The 20,419-nt window shown below is 37.2% G+C and overlaps 1 protein-coding gene across 1 annotated transcript in view; it reads right to left on the bottom strand.

Moving 5' to 3' along the window:
• Positions 1-4,210: 4,210 nt before the first annotated feature.
• The window catches only part of LOC102862704, a 135,557-nt gene continuing 119,348 nt past the window's right edge, over positions 4,211-20,419 (bottom strand). The window contains exons 20-23 of the mRNA XM_006891584.1: positions 17,844-18,014; positions 13,910-14,135; positions 13,193-13,314; positions 4,211-4,426 (exon numbers count right to left, since the gene is read on the bottom strand). Coding sequence (XP_006891646.1) covers positions 4,211-4,426; positions 13,193-13,314; positions 13,910-14,135; positions 17,844-18,014 — 735 coding nt within the window. The remainder of the gene's footprint in view (positions 4,427-13,192; positions 13,315-13,909; positions 14,136-17,843; positions 18,015-20,419) is intronic.

Here is a 20,419-nt window from a genome sequence, read left to right as displayed (position 1 = left end):
TCCACAGTCACTGTGTCAAAACATCTGGTTGAAGGTATGCTGTTCTTTCACTGCCCCTCTACCTTTCCAAGCATGGTGTCCCTCTCCAAAGAGTCTCCTCTCCTAGCAACATGCCCGAAGTATGTGAGATGAAGTTTCATCATCTTTGCCTCCAAGGAGCACTCTAGCTGTACCTTCTCCAAGAACCATGTTTGGTCTTCTGGCAGTCCATGAGATCTTCTACACTCTCCTCAAACACCACAGTTCAAAGGCATCAATTCTTCTGTCATATTTAGTCATTGTCCATAATTCAGATGCATCGCAAGTGACTGAAAAGACCATGTCCTGAATTGAGTACATCTTTGTCCTCAAACCGACATCATTACTCCTCAATAATTTGTAAAGGTCTCTGACTACAGATTTTCTCAATGCAATACATGTCCTGACTTTCTGACTGCTGGTACTAGGTGTACTCATTGTGAATCCAAATAAGATTAAGTCCTTGACAGTCTCACTCCTTTCTCCATCATGGTGTTGTCTGCCAGTGAAGTTGTAAGGATTTTTATCTTCTTGATGTTGAGATGCAACTCATATTTAAGGCTGCAGTGTTTGACCTGCAAGTGCTTCAAGTCCACCTCACTTCTGTAAGCAAGTTTGTGTCATTTGCATAACGAAGGTTATTGATTAGTGCTACTCCAATCCTGATGTCACATTTTTCTTCATAAGAGTCCGGCTTCTTGGGTATTTTTTCTAGTATATAGATTAAGTAAGTATGGAGAAATGATACAACCTTGACATACACTTTTCCCAATTTTAAACCACGTAGCATTCTTTTGCTGTGTTCATACAAAAACCTCATGCCTCTAGGTATAGTTTTTACAAGAGCACAAACATTCTGGAATTTCCGTTCTTTATAATGTTAGCCATAAATTGTTATGATCTATACAGTCAAGTGCCTTGCATTGTCATTAAAGTACAAATAGATATTCTTCTGGAATTCTTTGCTTTTGGCCAGGATCCATCTGATATCAGCAATGACATCTCTGGTGCTATGGCTCTTCTAAATCCAGTTTGAAAGTCTGGCTGTTCTCTAGCCATTCTAGCCACTTTTGCATGATCCTCAGGAGTATTTTAGTTCCAAAGAACAACTGACTCCTTAGACTTTCCAAGGCTGGGAATATTTACAGAAACTGTTTTGTTCATCTTCATTCCTAGGAGTGGTTGGTGGATTAATTTGCAACCATTTTGGCACTTAGTAAGCAACTTAATGTTGTTATTGTTCTCTGCATTTTATATACCATAAAATAGATGTAGATGGATAGGAAAGTTTCACCTGAAAATTTAAACAGAAACACTTTCTCAAAGTACTTTTAACAGTGGACTACACTCTATCTAAATACTCACTGCCATGGAGTCAATTCCAATGCATAGTGATCTTGTAGGGCAAAGTAAAACTGATGCAAATCTTTACAGGAGTGGACTGACTATCTTCTTTTTCTTCCATGAGCTTTGGGTGGTCTTGAACCACTCACCTTTCTGTTAGCAGCTCAAACATCTAGTACACTAGATCATCAAGAGTCCTCTAGTCAATCAAGAATAAGTAAACTAGAATCCTAAAAATTCCCATGCATTGACTTCTTATTGTGCTTGGTTGGCAGTTCTATCCTAAAGTATTCCTGAAATGGCATTTCTCAAGCTTCTCTGACTTTTTTGGCTTGTGTTCTGTTTTTATACTTAGATTCTTGGGTGGAATATTGAAAAAAAATGTCCTTATCTGTAAAATGGAGCAACAGCTAGAGAGGCTTCAGCTATTTATAACAATTGTTTGTATTAACTTTTATTTTTATTTTTCTTTACCATGGGAACTGACTCCTAGCTGGCCCTTTAGAAAATGGAGGGAAGATATTTATCCCTTATCTTTCTCCTACATCTTCTTTTTTACTAATTTTTATTATCATTAATTTTAATGAAAATTTACAGAGACGTTGGATTTCCATTCATTCATTGTTACACTTTTCTCCATGTCCCCTCCCCCACCCCAGTTCACTCTTTTCTTTGAAAAGTAAAAGAAAAATTCTTCCATTGTTATACAATCCCTCCCCCCAGGTCCACTCCACTATGCAGCCTTTGTTCTGGACTCCTGTTATGACAATAATATCTAATCACATACCCCTTTTAAATAGTTCTCTCTCTCATCTGTTTCAATGTAGTATATGTAATTTATCCCATCTTCCTCAGTCTCCCCCAAAACCCGATGTTAGTTCCCTTTTTACAACAGTGGAACTATGCGGTATTTGTCCTTTTGTGTCTTAGATATTTCACTCAGCATAATGTCCTCCATGGCCACCCATTTTGAATAATATTTCATGAGTCTCCTACAACTCCTTAATAGCAGAAGAAATTACATTGACACCTTCTGCAGAAGTGTTAATAAACCAGGCAGATATGTCGTTGTTATGTGCCTTTAAGTAGCCTGCAACCCAAGCAACCTTATATACAGCATCTCTGAGCCCTGTCTTGTCCTGAGCCATTCTCACTGATTCTGACACACCAACCCCCATAGGCCCAGTTGTTGTATCAATCCATCTCATCCTGGGTCTTCTGCTCCTGTGCTGTCCCTCCATCCTTTGAAAAATTATGTCCTTCTCCAAGGACTGGTCTCTCCTGGCCATGTGCTCAAAATATGTGAGAAGGAATCCTAGCCTCCAAGGAAAGGCTTGGTTTCACTCTCTCCAAGACAGATTTATTTGTTTTCTTGGCAGTCCATGGTATGTTCAAGACTCTTCTCCAGCATTACAACTCGAAGACATCAATTCTTCTGTCATCCTTAGTCATTGTTCCACTCTCTGAAGCATAACAAGTAATTGTGAAGGCCATGGCCTGGATTAGGTATAACTTAGTCTCTATACTGACATCATTGCCTTTCAGCCCTCTCAAAAGGTCCCTGACAGCAGATTTTCCCAATGCATTTGTCTTTTGATTTCCTGAAAGCTGGTGTTAAAAGTGTTGATTGTGGAGCCAAGCAATCTATAATTGTTAATAACCTCAATCTCTTCTCCCTCTATTATGGTGCTGTCACTTGACCCAGTGGTGAGAATCTTTGTTTTCTTTATGTTAAGCTTCATATTGAAGACTACAGTCCTCGATCCTCTGCAGCAAGCGCTTCAAGTCTTCAGTTTCAGCAAGCACGATTGTGTCATCTGCATAACATAGGTTGTTGATGAGTATAACTCCAATCCTGATGCCCATGAGGGAGGTCAATCCTGGTAGTGATGGGATTCAAAACCCACACCTCCAAAGAGACTGGAGCTTAAATCCAATGCCTTAGAACTCTCAGCCACACTATATACAAAAAAGGAGTGCATCAAAGATGTATCCATCCTCCATATTTTTTTCAATCTGTATGCTAAACAGATCAGTCAAGAGATCGGACTTTAGGAAGAAGAATGTAACATCAGGATTGGAGGGAGACTCATCAACAAGCTGTGTTATGCAGATGACGCAGCCTTGCTCCTCGAAACTGTGGAAGACTTGAAGCATTTGTTGCAGAAGATCAAGGACTGTAGCCTTCAATATAAACTGTATCTCAACATGAGGAAAATAAAAATTCTCATGACCAGGCCAAGAGGCAGCATCATGTGATAGGGATACAAAAGATTGATGTTGTTAATAATCTCATCTTGCTCAGATCCACACCTGCTCAGATCCTTAACATAGCTATCAGGAAATAAAAAGACAAGTTGCATTGGGAAAATCTGGTGTCAAGGACCTCTCCAGAGTTCTGTAGAAATTCAAGTGCACCTGAACCAATCCACAGTTCTCTCAGTTGTTTGCTATACATCTGAGAGCTGGAAAACTATTAAGGATAACAGAAGACAGCCTTTCAGCCGTGGTCTTGGAGAAGAGTATTGAACTGATAAACTACTAAAAGAATAAATAGGTCTTTCCTGGAGAGAGGATGAAACCTCCTTGGAGACAAGAATTTTGAAACTCTGTCTCACTTACTTTGGCCATGTTGTCATGAGGAACCAGTCTTTGGAAAAGGAGATCATGTTTGGAAGAGAAGAAGGTCAGCACAAAAGAGGAAGACCCTCGATGACACAGTGACTGTGGTTGTGGGGTCAGGTATGTCGGAGATGGTGAAGTTGTCTCACAATAGGGCAAAGTTCAGAGCCGTTGTTCATAGGGTAACTCTGAGTTTTGGTTGACATTGAACAACAACAGTAAGGAGTTAGTGAACCCCTGGTATAGAGGGAGCCTCAAGAAGCAGTGGTGTTGCTGCTGTTGTGGTGGTGGTCATGGAGGTGGTAGTGATTGTGGTGGTGGTGCTGATGTTGATGGTGATGGTAGCAGTGGTAGTGATGTTGGTGATAGTGTTAATGGTGATCATGGTAATGGAAGTGACAGTTGTAGTGACGGTGATGGCGGTGGTGGATGCTGCGGTTATCTTGTGATCATCAAGAGGGGATTAAGTGAATTTGGCCTCCATGCATCCATAGCACATTGCAAAGCATCTAGAAAAAATAAAAAAATGTGTTCAGACTTCGGAGCCTTACCATGAAAAACTATTAAAATTTTACTCCATGGCACAGGCGAACCTTTTACATAAAAATGCTTTCCTCTTAAATTGGTTACATTTCTCCTTCTCCTTTCCCTAATGTGCCTGCTACTGACTTTTCCTCTAATACTTCAAGTAAAATTTATACTCTTTGGCAACACAGACAGTGTTCTAAGGATAAAGACACCCTAGTTTTAGGAAGCCTAGAGAAAATACATTTTCTATTGGATAGAAATTCAGATTCTCAGGAATTCAGACTTTTTATAGCCATTGAGGGTGAATAACTTCTCTTCACCTGAGAAACTATTGCCTTGAGATATCTTTAAATCTTAAACCAAAACGATCCCCTGAAGTCACCTTTAAACCATACAACAGTTTCTGTTATGTCCCATAAGTCAAAATTGACTCATAACTAACCCCCCAGCAGTTTTTCAGAGGGTATAAATTGCACAGGAGAAACTGTACATCTTTCTCCTGTGGAGCAGCTGGCGGATTTGAACCACCTACCTTCAGGCATGCAGCATAACTCCTTGCCCATTAGGCTACCAGATTTGTTGTCATCCTTACATAGGGTCACACTATTTTTTTTTCTGTATTATTCCAATTTTCATATATGTGCTCTGGAAGTGAGTATCAAATAATAGCAGTTTAGGTTAGTTAGAAAGATATGTGTGTGTTGAGCACCGGATTCATGTCATGAGATCAGACTGAAGATAGGAATACAGAAGAAGCTTCAAGGGCAGGGATTTTGTACTTGATGATAGTAAAACAACTTTTAAAATTATATAAAAAAAGGTAGCACAACTTGGTAGAATGTAACCAATATTACTAAATTGTACGTGTAAAAGTTATTTAATTGATATATATTTGCTGTGTATACCTTTCAAAAAAAGTAAATCATTTTTCCAACCAAGATACAATGAAAATTCCAGTATATTTCCTAAATCCCAAAGATTTTCTATTCTCAAACTTTCTTGCCCTACCTTTTCCTTTCAACTACCAAAGATGCAATAAAGAGAAAAAAAAAAAACCCCACAGATAAAAATTGAAAGCTCAAGATGCAATACCAGAAAAGCTGGTGCTCTGTGAAGATGAGGGTGCTCTGCAGAGCTATTACACAACTCATACATTATTCAGCGCAAATTACACCAGAGAAATTGTGTAGAGATGTCCCCCACATTACACAGGCACAGAGTTCAACTTTAGAATTTGTATGTTTTCTGAATAGGACTCCAAAACTTTAATGAAGTCACTGCACTACTGCTTTCAAGGAAAGAAGCTTTAACTACAACACTTGAATTTTTATCTTGGCTTTCAAATTCCAGAGAGAGAGACTTTTATTCTCCCTTGCTTATAAAGCAAAGAGGAATATAAGTGATGGTTTTCCAACTTAATAAATACATAATATTATGATTGATTACTAGGTTTTTTAAAAAAGTCACTACTTTATAACAGGCAGAACACTATCACATATTGTTGTTAGGTGCCATTACCTTCACTCCATAGCATAATAACCCTATGCACAATAGAATGAAATGCTGTCTCATTCTCAAAATCTCTGCTGTGTTTAAGGCCACTCATTCTTGTATCAATACATCTCTGCAAGAATCTTCATCTCTGTTGAACATCTACTTTTTCAAGCATGATGTATTTCTCCAAGGACTGACCTCTCTTGATAATATGTGCATGGTATGTGAGACAGTCTCATAATCCTTTTAAGAAACAATCTGGTTTCCATTAAAGCAGGTTGGTTTGTTCTTTCCACAAGCCATGATTTACCAATGCTCTTCAGCAACATTACAGTTCAAAAGTATCAATTCCTCTATAATATTCCTTATTTACTGTCAAGTTTTCAAGCCATTGAAAGCAATTGAAATTAGCATTGTTTGGGTCAGGTGCACCTTAGTCTTTAAACTAGCATGCTTGCTCTTCAGCACCTTAAGAGGTCCTTGGCAGTAGATTTGCCCCAAAGCAAGACATCTTTGATTTCTTGAGTCCTGGTTACATGAGTATAATTTGTGGATCCAAGTAAAATAAAATTCTTGACATTGTCAATTACTTAATATTGTACCATAAAATCTTACCCATATCCTAGTTTCTATTTTTTCATACAAACCAAACAAAATTATCAAGCCACACACAGATCCTCTTTAAATTACTTAAGGGAGAAATATGCAAAAATAGTTTAGATGAAAAAAATTTAGAGCTATTTTCCTTTGGTCTTAGACGTAAGTAGTCAAGTTAAGACTAGTTCTTTAACGTACCCAACGATGAAAACCTACATTGTAGAAATAAAGCAAACTGTGTTAACCAATTGGAGTTGGATTAAGCAAAATCAGATGACTATGAAAACTGTTATCTTGATTCTTTTGCACATTTTTTATTTTAATTGGAAATTTCAATGACTATCGCCATATTTTGGGTTGTGCTCAACTCCAAAGTAGGATTAAAAAAATACATAATCATTGTAAACTTTGTTTTAACCATCATCTATCAATTTTATGACACAAATCTTAAGGTATCTATGGTCATTATGTGCCTTTCTGAGAAAGATGATTTTGAAGGCTAGCTCTTTCCTAAGAGATACCACATTATAAAGAGAGACTCAATGCTTTTCAACATCTGAAGGGTTCCTGCCCCATCAGATCAAGCTCAGAGTCCTCTCTAGACACCAACAGTACATACATGATCAATCCATTCTCCTCGTAGTTAAAAGTTGGTGTAGGAAAATAACATCTTTTGTGAAAATATTATACATGTAATCTATATATGTATAATTAATTTATAATAATTTTTCCATGTATTTGTGACTCATGGAAAACCCACCTGTAACAGAGTAGAACCAAGTTCCTTCAGTTTTCCTGGGATCTAATCTTTAGAGAACATCACCAGACTTTTAGATTGTGTGTGTGTGTGTGTGTGTGTGTGTGTGTGTGTGTGTGTGTAACTGCATGCTAGTTAGAAACCCCAACTTCCTAGTTAGTATTTGGTGCAGAGTCAAAATTGACTCATAGTTGACCCCCCAGTGGATTTTCAGAGGCTGTAAATCATATGGGAGAAGATTGCTTATCTTTTCCCTTCAGAGCCACTGTTAAATCAACTAGCCTGCCTTTAGGTTAACAGCACAACTCCTGACCCACTAGAGTGCAAACCATTTAAACTGCCCAGAAACCATCAGTTGGCCGAGTGGACAGAAAGTGATGCTATCAAGCCAAAAGTGGGTGATTGTAATCTGAGGCCCTCAGGCCTGGATTTAATTGTTTTTGTTCAAACATTCTTCTAAGTGGTATAGCATGGTCTGTCCATTTGTTGTACAGAGGTCACTTGTGGTTGCTGTGATTCTGAACACTGTGACACTAATGTGTCGAATGCAATAATGGTTACCCATGGTGGACAGTATTTGGTGGAGCTTCCCAATTAAAATAACTTGGAAGCAGGAATGGCATCCACTTCTAAAGTAGTTCGTCTCTGGAAACCCTATGAACTTGGAGAAATGGTGAAAGTTACACAAGTGTTCAGGTCTATCATTCATGTGGTCACTCTGAGTCATCCATGACTTGACGGCACCTAACAACGACATTATTCTTTATGCCCATGTGGAAGACTAAAGTATTCTTTAGTATTATAAGGCGTCTCGAATAGGATTAGAGGGGAGGGAAATCAGCTGAACGGCCTTAATGAGTCACTGGAGTTGAACTACAGCAACAGGCCACTTTACATAAGCTATGGAATTTTACTGTTAGGAGGTCTACGGTAGAACTCTTCTTATCCACCACTTAAAGCACCTCTTCAGCAAACAGAACCAGGAACTGTCTTAGTCTACTGATTCCCTCCCCATTCAAGATCCAGCACACATTATGCCCCACAATTGATACATTTCTTTAAAAAAAGGACAGATCTTTAATGGAATAGTCTTGTATTGTCTATGCTTGATTGGGCTGCAGTTTGATTGTTGCAGCATCATCCAATGATAATGATTACTATAAGATACTGATCATGATTCTAGACCCACTTGCTGACTAACCCACAGGGTCATTTTTACAATAGACTGATATCAACCATTGCATATCAATTTTTCCTAATTTCATTTTTCTAAGACTAAGCTTTAGTGAAAGAATACTCTGTTTGGGTGACCAGCTGGATGATTCAAAAGAATAAGCAAGCAGTAGTGTTGTGGAGATATATAGCAAGAAAATCTCAGCCTTTTTCTTGGCTTAATTGGAATCCATTCTTCAAAAATTTAGGCAAAGATTGAGGTAGGCAAAGAGGAAAAATTGCTGAATATTGCCTGGGATCTCACAGAAGATGGTCTTTAAGTTTCTTGTTATTTTGGGAAATCAATGATTCTAAAACATTGATTAACAAAACATTTCCATGACATTGGAGGACCTCCAGGAGTAAGATCTTATGGAATACACTGCTTTTAAAAAAAGTAATGTAAGCAATATTGTTAGATAGAGATTGTTTGGGGTAGAATAAGAATAAATGATCAATAATTAGATATTAGGGAGCTCTAGCGGCCTAGTGGCAAGAAGTTCCACTGCAATTTCAAAGGTGTGATTTGAACCCACCAGATCCTCTGGTGGAGAAGGAGGGGCAATCTCCTCCTGTGCCAGTCAGATCTGACTCAATGGTACATAACAAGGGGGGAAAAGTAATGAACAATATTTAGGTATTTATTCTCACCAATTCCTTCTTTTGAAATAAATTGTTAAAACTATGAGCTATTTTGAAGAAATATTTTTAGTAGGTTAGAGTGGAGCATTTATTGACAATGAAGCATTCACTGAGACAATATGACAAAATTTGCAGAAAATTCAGTTAAACTTTTCTGTATGTCTTTAAAAAATATTTGATATCCAAAATACAGAAATAATAATACTATAAGTAATGATTGCCTAGAGTTTTATTGAAGAATGTAAATAAGACAGCTGATAAGACTATCAGAAAAGGAACCATTAAAGTTGCCATGGAGCATATGTGAAGGCAGGGAATGAAATTCTAAAAGGGTGGTAACACTTAATATTCTTTCATAAATGTGTCTACCATCATAAAATTTTAAGTATTTTAATAACTTTTTTTCCTATCTCTCCTTCAACATTATAGTGCAGGACGGAAAGACCCTCAGTGAGATGGATTGACTCAAGTGACTGGAGTAATGGAGGTAGGTGTGTTGGAGATGGTGGGTTTGGCTCAGAATAGAGCAGGGTTCAGAGCTGTTGAACATAGGGTCCCTATGAGTCGCAGGCAACTCGACAGCACATGACGACAACAACAAAATAACATTACCCACCACTAACTTTCCTTCTTCTTTAAAACAAAAAATCAAATAAAGTTTAAATGACATTACTATTTATATCTTGCTTTTGACAATCACCTTTCATCATATTATAAAAAGACTTCAAAGCTAATTAGACATGATCAAAGGAAGTTGATATTTTATCCATAAAAAATAGATAATTGATCATTATATGGAAAATGCATAAAGTGTCAACAATTAGTTTTAAGATACAAATTAGTATGACTAGATAATTCAGCTAAACAAAAACAGTAAAAACTTTAAGCTACCTAGATTTCCAACCATTTAAAGTGTAACACTATAGATTACCTGATGTAGAAGGAATTGAGATCGTTCATAACTTCACCTTGCTTGGCTCAATAATCAATACTCTTGGTACCAGCAGTCAGAAAATCAAAAGACGAATTGTGTTTCCAATGCTGTCAGGGACCTCTCTAGAGTATTGAAGAGCAATGGTGTCAGTCTAGAGATAAAGGTGTGCCTGATCTAGGCCATGGTCTTCACAATTACTTGGTATGCATCTGAAAGCTGGACAATAACTAAGGATTTTGTTGTTGTTGTTGTGTACTGTAGAGTCAGAACCGACCCATAGCTGACCCTTGGGCAGGTTTTCTGAGGCAATTAATCACATGGGAAGAGAATTCTCATCCTTCTACTACAGAGCAGCAGTAGCTTCAAACCATGTGTCATCAGGATTGCGATGCAGCTTCTTTTCACTAGGTCACCAGAGCTCATAAGATGATAGAGAAAGGATTGATGCCTTTGAGTTGTGGTCCTGGAGAAGAGTGTTGAACATACTGTGGACTGCCAGGAAAACATACAGGCCTGTCCTGGAGAGGCTGAAACCAGGCTGCTCCCTGGAGGCAAGGATTTTGAGGCTCTGTCTGACATACTTTGGGCATGTGGCCAGGAGGGACCAGTCCTTGGAGAGGGACATTATGTGTGGAGGAACAGCACAGGAGAAGAAGACCCTCGATGAGATGGATTCATTCAGTGATTGGAGGAATGGGATTAAGTCTGTTGTAGATGATCAGATTGGCTCAGGATGTGAGAAGTTTCATAGCTATGAGTTGCAGGCAACTCGATGGCATATAACAACAAACAACAACAATAATTTATTGGTCATCTACTGAATTTCAAAGAGGAGGAGAGAAAATAAGGTAGAACATAATCTTCATTTTCAAAAATCAAAGAAACATGAAACAATGGAGTGGGTGGCTGCGTGGGTGTGTGGGAGTGAGAGTGTGTGTGTGTGTGTGTGTGTGTGTGTGTGTGTGTGTGTGTGTGTATGTGTGTGTGTGTGAGAGAGAGAGAGAGAGAGAATGAATATGAGGGAGAGAAAGAGAATGGCCATCAGATCCCTGAATATTTCTCTCCATTCTCTCAAGGAAGCTCTGGCAGCATAAGTCTAAAGTGAACTATGCTACTAATCTAAAGGCCACACTTATTTGGTGGTTTGAATCCACCAGAAAAAAAATGGGTAACTTCCCCTGAGGGTCAATTATCAATCAGTTCTCACTTGATGACAAAGAGGTTTTTTATCATTTATTCTCTCATTAGTGCAATAGGGACATTTTTACACCATTGTACATAGGAAAATTAATCAATACTAGGGGAAGGTTTTTCATGTCTTGTGCTTCTTTCCTTATCTTATTTTGATGAAAAAGACTATCCACAGATGATAAAGAAGACACAAGATGGCATGGTGAAGACAAGAGGAGGAGAGAATAGAGATTAAGGGGGAAAGTAACTTACAAGAGTTAAGTCAGGCATTTGCAGGGCTGTTGGTACAAGTTGATTTAAATCACATTTCTGGCTGAAGCTGGGATTAAAGGTTCTGGAAACTCCGTAAACCTACCAGTCACCAATTGAAATAACTTGCTAGAGATGATGATTCAATCTTCATCTGACCTCACAAATTACACCAAGAAAATTATCCTAGTCTTAAACCCTCTGTAGTGGCTTACACATTTGAATCAACTTTCTAGCTCAGTCCCATAAGGACTAGTGTAAGATATATCTCTATCTCTATCTATCTATCTCTATCTCTATATAAATACTGTAGAAAATCATTATTGTAGAAATAGAAAGATAACTATAGTAAAAGGTATATGAGGATCCAAGGTGAGGATGGTATGAATAGAGAGGTGAGGATGGGTAGGTTTTACAATTTGGTGGGTAGAGGGAGAGGTAAGTAAAGGAAATGGGAAAGATCCAGTGTGAAAACTAACAAATTTTGTAAGTAAACCAGTATAAAATAAAAATTTTCTTTTTTTTAAAAAATCAACTTTTTATTGGGAAAACTTGATAAAACAAACTACATACCAAGGAATCTTGGTAGGTAGAAACAGAACATTTCTTTCCAAAATGCCTGATTCCAGTACAAATAGGTCTTTGAGAAGTTAGAGGTAGACTAGAAATAAAACGAAGAAGGAAAATAAACCAAGTGAAACAAATCAAAACAGCATAAAAATCCAAAGCCTGCACTCAATGATGTCTCAGGGGCATTCTATAAAAAATAAAATTAAAACCATACCCATTGCCATAGAGTCAAAACTAGGTCATAGCAGTTCCATGTGATGCCAAGGAGAACTGCACTCTGTAGAGTGTTTAAGGCTATGACCCTTGAGAAGCACATCAACAAATTTTTGAGTGGTATCTTGTTGGACTAGAACCCCAAACCTTTATGGTTAGTGATGAATATATAACGATTTTTATCGCTCAGGGTCTCCTGAAAATGTTTACAGCTTTTTACATGTGTTTCTAAAATGTGTAATAAAAAGGTAGAGGGAATGATATCAAAGAAATGCAGTCCTCAAAAATATTCCTGTCATTACCCTGATAGAAAGACAGCATATAAAGAGGAAAGTATGTCTCTGTTGGAAAGATACGAGTACCAGATGAATCCAAGCCTGTATATGTATTTTTTAAAAAACTTAAACTCATTACCATCAGGTCAGCACCAACTGATAGCTAACCCTTCAGTGAGTTTTTGGAGGCTGCAAATCACACAGGAAGAGGCAGCCTGTTCTTCTCCTATGGAATCACCAGTGGATTAGAATCATCAGAGATGTGCTGCCTTTGTGTTAGCAGTGCAATTCTCTACAGACTATTCCAAGTATGTGACTAGGCCATCATTGCTCATATATTGCTCAAAATGTGATAGAAATAAATAAACTTCTGTTTCATTGTAGTCATCAGCTCCACATTTGTTTTTATTTAGATTTAGATAAGTGTTATGAATACAACAATCAAGATTGTGCAATCTCTAAACAGCAAATCTGTTTTCATTTCAGGAAGAACAGCTGTGAAAGGTACTACAGAAATTGTATTCTGTGTAATCATATAGCTGAGACATGTTCTTGAATATCAAGGGCTTGCTTATAGTCTGCCATAGCTTCTTCAATCAAACCTATTTTACCACGAACTTCTGCTCTAAAAGTATATGCTAAAGCATTAGCAGGCTTCAAAGACAGAGCTGCAAAAGAAGAAAATAAATGTCAAGACATGTTTTATTCTCTCAAATCTAAGTCACTCTCATTGCATCCATACCATCTTGTAGTCTCCAGCTACAGCCACCCTCCACTGGGTTTCTGAGGCTATAAATCTTTCCAGAAGACAGTTCATCTTTTTCCTGCATAGCAGCTAACCTTCCAGTTAACAGTCTAATGCACTACACCACTTGCAAAGTAGTCTTGTTTTTAAAAACAAAACTGTCTAAGACCAAAACTTGAATATTACCTATTTGAAAACTTTTTCTTTCAATGTACAAAGTAATTTAGTTAAGAATACTTCATTTTTCCAATAATAATGACTTGAAGCAATAAAGAACTGTAGTTCTTTGAAAGGCTTATTTGTACAGAATTTCTCATAATTCTCTATAGCTCAGCTTACCAAAATTTTAAGATATATTTTATTACACATAGGAATCTAGATGGATTGCACTAAATACATTATGGAAAAAGCAAAATTTTTATGCAGGTTACCAAGGTAAATGACCTGTTGGTTTTCTCCTTTTTTAGCCTAAAAAGAAACACATCAACAAGTAATTCTATTAAGAAATTGCAAGATACCTTTAGTAAGATCAGCCTCAGCCATTTCGTATTGCTTTAAACAGTAGTAGAAATTTGCTCTGTTAAAATATGCTGCAGCCCAAAAAGGACAAATATCAACCAAATTTGTAAAATCTTCTTTTGCTTCTTCATATTTCTTTAATATTATATTTGTAACAGCTCGATTCATGAAAGCATTCTCATCTCCTGGATCAAACTGTAAAGCTTTTGAGAAGTAATCACCAGCCTATTAAACATGAAGATAAAAACTTGGATACATCAAAACAACTCCGAAATATCATCTTACCACAGTAAGAACAGCAAAATTTAACAGAACAGCAAGCAACACATGGCTGGCGAGGTTGTGGAGAAACTGGAACCCTGATTCGCTGTTGGTGGGAGTGTAAAACGGTGCAACCACTGTGGAAGGCGGTGTGGCGCTTTCTCAAAAAGTCGCCAATAATGATACCATTTGACCCAGCAATTCCACTACTGGGAATATACCCCAAAGAGACTATAACTGACACTCAAGCAGATATATGCACACCCATGTTTATCACGGCTTTGTTCACAAAAGCAAGGAGTTGGAAACAACCTAAGTGCCCATCAACAAACGAATGGCTAGAGAAGCTGTGGTATATTCACACAATGGGATACTATGCTGCATTGAAAGACAAGGAACTCATGCAATAGTCTTCAAAATGGGTGACTCTAGAGGACATTATGCTAAGTGAAGTATCTCAGTCACAAAAGGACAAATACTGCATGGTGCCACTTTTGTAAACAGGACTGACCTCGGGGTTGGGGGTAGACTGAGAAAGATGGGTTCAATAATGTATACAGCATTGAAACAGATGATGGGAAGAACACTGTTTAAAAGGGATACGTGATTAGGTATTTTTGTCATGACAAGAGTCCAGAACGAAGGCTGTATAGTGGAGTGGACCTCGGGGGAGGGATTGTAAAACAGTGGAAGAAGAATTCTTTTACTTTTCCAAGAGGGTAGTGTACTGGGGGGGGGGAAGGGCTGGGAGGTGAGAAAAGTGAAACAATGAATGAATGGAAATCCAAAGTCTCTGTAAATTTTCATTGAAATTAATAATAAATTTAAAATAAAAACCATTGGGTACATTTAATCAGAAATTTAAAGCACTTTTAATTTAAAAGAAAGGTCACTTGGTACCAAAAGGGTCAGTAGAAGCCTTTCAAAGCACAGAATATGGAATGGGGGGGCATTATATAGAGAGAAAATTTTTATAAAGCCACATTTATTATTATTATCATTAGTTTTGTTTTCTTATCATCACCATAGGTCATCAATCCTAAACAATATCAGCAGGAAAATACTCCTTCATACAAGGATGCCATTCCTCCTATGTGGATGGTACAGGATCAGGGTGTGCTTTATTCTACGGGGCCAACTTTAGTTGATATCAACTCCACGGCACTTAACAGCCACAACTTCTCGTCGTGTACGAGAAGATGGGAGAAAGGGCCTCCCTGTATGGAGTAGTATTTTATTGCTGGCATTATTTAGAATTGTTGCAGCCAATGTGTTACACCATCTTCTATTGTTGTTGTGTACCATAGAATCGGAACCAACCCATAGTGAACCTCCAGCGGCTTGTATCAGAGGCAGTTAATCGCATGGGAGGAGATTGCCATCCTCCTTCCGCGGAGCAGCTGGTGGATTGGAACCGAGTGTTTTCGGGATTCTAAATCTTCTTCTTTTTCCCGATTCTCTCCTTTGCTTGTTGTGGTCCTCCAGGGATTGGTCTGCCCAACCAAAATATGTAATACAAAGTTTCGCCATGCTTACCTCCAAAGAGCATCCTGGCTCTATTTCTTCCAAGACAGATTTGCTTCTTCTGACAGAAATATTCAATACTGTTCACCAACATCATTACTCTAATTCAAAGGTATGCATTTTTCTTTTGTATTCCTTATTTAGTGCTCAGATTTTGCATGTGCATGAAGCAACTGAAAAAAATCCCACCGCTTCAATCAGCTGTACCCTGATCCTGACAGTGATACCTTTGTCATTTAACACTTTACAGAGGATGTTACAGCAGATTTGTCCAATGCAATAAGCCGTTTCAGGTCCTGAGTGCTGCTTTCATGAAAACTAATTTACAGGTTAAAGTAAAATGAAAGCCTTAACAACTTCAGTCTTTCCTCATTTTATCATGATGTTGCTTATTGCACCAGCTGTGACAACTTCTGTTTTCATTATGTTCAGGTGTAATTCATATGGAAGGCTGAAGTGTTTGATCTTCGTCAGGAAATGTCTCTTTCTTCTGCACTCTTAGCAAGCAAGAATGTGTGATCTGCACGGTTGCAGGTTGAGTGCTTCTTCCTGCAATCCTGGTCCCGTTTTCTTCTTCATGTAATCCAACTTCTCTATTTGCTCAGCACACAGATTAAGTAAACAGGGTGAAAGGACGCAACCCTAATTCACACCTTCTCTGATATAAAAGCTCATAACATCTCCTTGTTCTGTCTGAAGGATTGTTTCGATCTATGATAGATATTGAGGGTTAAAATGCTGGCACCATGGAAATAGACAAGTTTTTGAGCAAGAAAACTAAGTGAAAGAGGCTAGAGTATGGTCTCTGACCTTAAAACCTCATTAATTGTAATGAGGAGGTAAGAGATAAACAGAAATGTAACAACAATTTTTTTTGTAAAGTGAATCTGAACAGCAACAAACCAGTTTCCGGTGCCACATTTCTGCACTATTTCTAAACATTGGTATTAACCTAGAGTTTGCTCCTTACAACCATTTTTCCTCTCCATCTGTGCCTTCTACCCAGATAGTCTCATGTTATTCGATATAATCAAGTAGATTATGAAAGAGAGTGACACCTGACTGAGTACAAATGGTTCCATTTCTTAGGCAATAATCTTTATATTATCAGATCACCAGATCTTTCTCTTTCTGGGATGCTAGATGGGTTCAAACCACACACCTTTTGGTTTTTGCAGCTAAGAGCTTAACTTTTGTAATTCTGGTACATTGACAGTTATATGGGATTTGTTAGGTATTTTATCTCTTTCAAGACTAAATTATTTTCTGCTTTGAATTTTTGTTCAAACGGTTTTTGTTAATGTAAGGAATTTTGAATAAAATTATTTTTTAAATCTCTAGGTAATAGGAATTCTGTTATAGCTCAGACTCAAACTCATTGTGATCAAGTCAGAACTGACTTATAGCTGACGCTGCAGCGGGTTTCCAGAAGCAGTAAATTGCATGGGAGGGGACTGTCCATCCTTCTCCCATGGAGCAACAGATGGATTTGAATGGCATGCCATTAGGATTGCAATACAGCTTCTACCACTAAGCCTCCAGAGGCCCTTTAGGTTCACACAAAACCAGATAAAAGCCAAGACTTTTTATTACCAGGTCAGTGCTCAAGGGACTAATACTTAGACAGTCTTCATATTATAAAGGAAGCTCATGAGAAAGTAAGAGATGAAGGATTCCATGATGGAAATCTATTAACAGTGGAATTAAAGAATGCCAAAACACTGTTCATGGGACAATTGAAGAGTTGAAAACTTGATGACAATTAGTACAATAAGTCTACAAAAGTATATTAATACTCTTTTATAAAATTTTATAAAAATTAATTATAAATCTGTGTGAATGATAACATTATGTTTTGAAAAAACAAATAAGAGCTAATGAATGATTTTGGAAGCAGGAGCGGCATCCACTTCCTAAACAATATGCTTTAGAAACTCTATGAATTTTGAAAAACAACAATAATTACAGAAAGACTTCAAATCTTTTGTTTATAAGGTCTCTATGAATCATGCTCGACTTGATGGCAATCAACAACACAATGAATGATTGTCTATTGTCTATTGGGATACAAGCATTATATTTTTACACTACACAAAAAGAGAAAACATTTCAAGGCAAAAAGAAAATGTTAATGAAAACTCACATTACCTGGGAAAACTGCCTGTGGTTAAAGTAGATATTTCCTGCATTGAAGTAAGCCAGCGAGTACTTAGGGTTTAGAGAAATTGCTAATTGATAGTCTCTCATTGCATTCTGTTTCTGACCCATAAACTCATGAATTACACCACGATTTGTTAGGAATTCTGCTGTTGTATTGATCTGCAAGGTAATAGTATGAGTACCTAGTATCTGTGAATTGTTCTTATCTCCAATTTTGTGTCTGCAAAATGAGTACTATTGAAATCTATCTCATGGGAATATAGTAATTGTATGGAGCAGGTACAATTTGAGCGAATATTTTAATAAAGGGCTCGGTATAAAGTTGGTTCAATATCAACACTTTGTTGATCTAGTTGCGACAAGACAAATAATCTTAATGCTTTATTCAGTTCCTCCCAAGAAATAGGCACAGTGGTAGGGGTGAGGGGGTATCTATTTAGCAATGTTAAGATACAGATGAGATTAAATTGAGCATTTAACATATTTATTTGTTCTGTGTAGTAGTAATTATCTTTAAATTATTTTGCTTTTCTCAAACATTATAGTAACATTTTATACTGAAAAAATTAAAAATCCAATTTCTAGGAGAAAAATTTCCCATTATTGCTTTAAAGTTGAAATTTTTTTATTTGCTATTTCACTACAAGAAGAATCTAGATAGATAGATAGATAGATAGATAGATAGATAGATAGATAGATAATAGATAGATAGACAGACATATTTCTTTCTAATGTAAAATATTACTCTATGCTACACATTAATTTTGGACTGTTGTCTTGTATACCATAGAGTCAGACCAACCCATTGCTGACCCTCTGGCAGGTTTTCAGAGACAGTTAATGGCACAGGAGAAGATTGCCCAGCCTTCTCCAGCAGAGCAGTGTGTGGTCTCAAACCATGTGCCTTCAAGATTGCAGCACAGCTTCTTGCCACTAGGCCAACAGAGATCTCTAATTTTGGGCTACAAAACATTAATGATATTTCTTTAATCCATAAAATGCATTTGCTAAAAGGAATCAGTGATTATCAAGATTTTAGGTGTATTTTTTTTTAAATGTTAAATGTACTAGGTTATAACACCTGTTAGCCATAGTAGCTCTTTCTCTAATAATCACTTGAAGTGTATCAAGTATTTTCATGCTCATTAAAAGACTTTTTCAAAAGAGTTTAAAGAACAAACTACATATTAGGAAAAGATTCTTGGCAATAACATATTTTATAAGGTACTATTTTTTAAAATATATAGAAATCTTCAATAATAAAACATAAATCATCTGGCATAAATAAAAACAGATTATCTAAAAGCAATGGATGAGTAGGCATTATATGCATGACAATTAACAATCTAGAACAAGAAGTGCATTACAGGGTGAATTGAGGAAGGAGGAGGGAGAAATACATATCAATCAATGAATGAATGGAAATCTAACTTTACTGTAAACTTTCACAAAAATCACAATTAAAAAATTAAAACAAAAAAAATTAGACAAAGGACACGAATAGACACTTTACTAAAGCTAACAAACACGTGAAAATATACAATTATTAGCTATAGTTGTCGCTATTGTTAAGTGGCATCAAGTTGAGTATGACTCATAACAAACCCTATAAATAATAGATCTGAACTCTATTCTCTCTTGCATCATCCTTACCATCCTCAACACATTTGAGTACATAGCCCCATTGAACCAATTCTTCTTCAAGGGTCTTCCTCTCTTTAGCTGACCCTCTACCTTTCCAAGCATGAGGTCCCTTTCCAAGTAATAGCCTCTCCTAACATACAAAATACGTAAGACAAAGTACTGCCATCTTTTTCTCCAAGAAATATTGGCTGCATTTTCTCCAAGACATGTCTGTTTGTTCTTTTGACCTTGTTCTCTTAGCAGTCCAAGAATATTAAGCACTCTTTTCCAACACCACAACTCAAAGGCATCACTTCATCTCCTGACGTCTTTATTCATTATCCAGATCCCAGATGCACAGTAGGTGATGGGAAAGACTGTGGTTTGATTCAGGCTTATCTGGCATCATCGCTTTTCATGACTTGGAATGATCCCTGACTGTAAATTCCCCCAAAGCTATTTATCTCCCAATATCTTGACTGCTTGTACCTGATGAGCACAGCCAAGGATGGATGTGTTTGCTGAAATATCTTAATTGGTATTCCATCAGTTCCTGGGGCCTCGTTTTTTTTTGCCAATTCCTTCAGAGAAGCTTAAACTTCCTCCTGCATCATCACTGCCTGTTGATCATATGTTCCTTCCTGAAAAGGTCTGTGTCCGCCACTTCTTTTTGGTACAATGACTGACTCTATTCCTTCCATCTTCTTTTGATGCTTCCTGGATATCTCAATATATTGCTCATGGCATCCTTAAGCATTGGAACTTATTATGGCTTGAACTAGAGCTTGAGAAATGCCAAGTGAGTTCTTCCCTTTCGATTTTCTGACTCCAGCTCTTTGCATATTTCATTATAATACTTTGCTTTATATTTGTGAGCTACCCTTTGAAATCTTTTGTTCAACTCTTTATCTTCCTCCTTTCTTCCCTATTTTTTTTTTTTT

The sequence above is a fragment of the Elephantulus edwardii genome, unplaced genomic scaffold (assembly GCF_000299155.1).
Source record: "Elephantulus edwardii isolate Elephantulus edwardi_28Jun2011 unplaced genomic scaffold, EleEdw1.0 scaffold00100, whole genome shotgun sequence".
NCBI classification, from domain to species: Eukaryota; Metazoa; Chordata; class Mammalia; order Macroscelidea; family Macroscelididae; genus Elephantulus; species Elephantulus edwardii.
The sequence above is the reverse complement of the archived record's forward strand: the minus strand, read 5'-3'. Positions and strand labels throughout refer to the sequence as shown.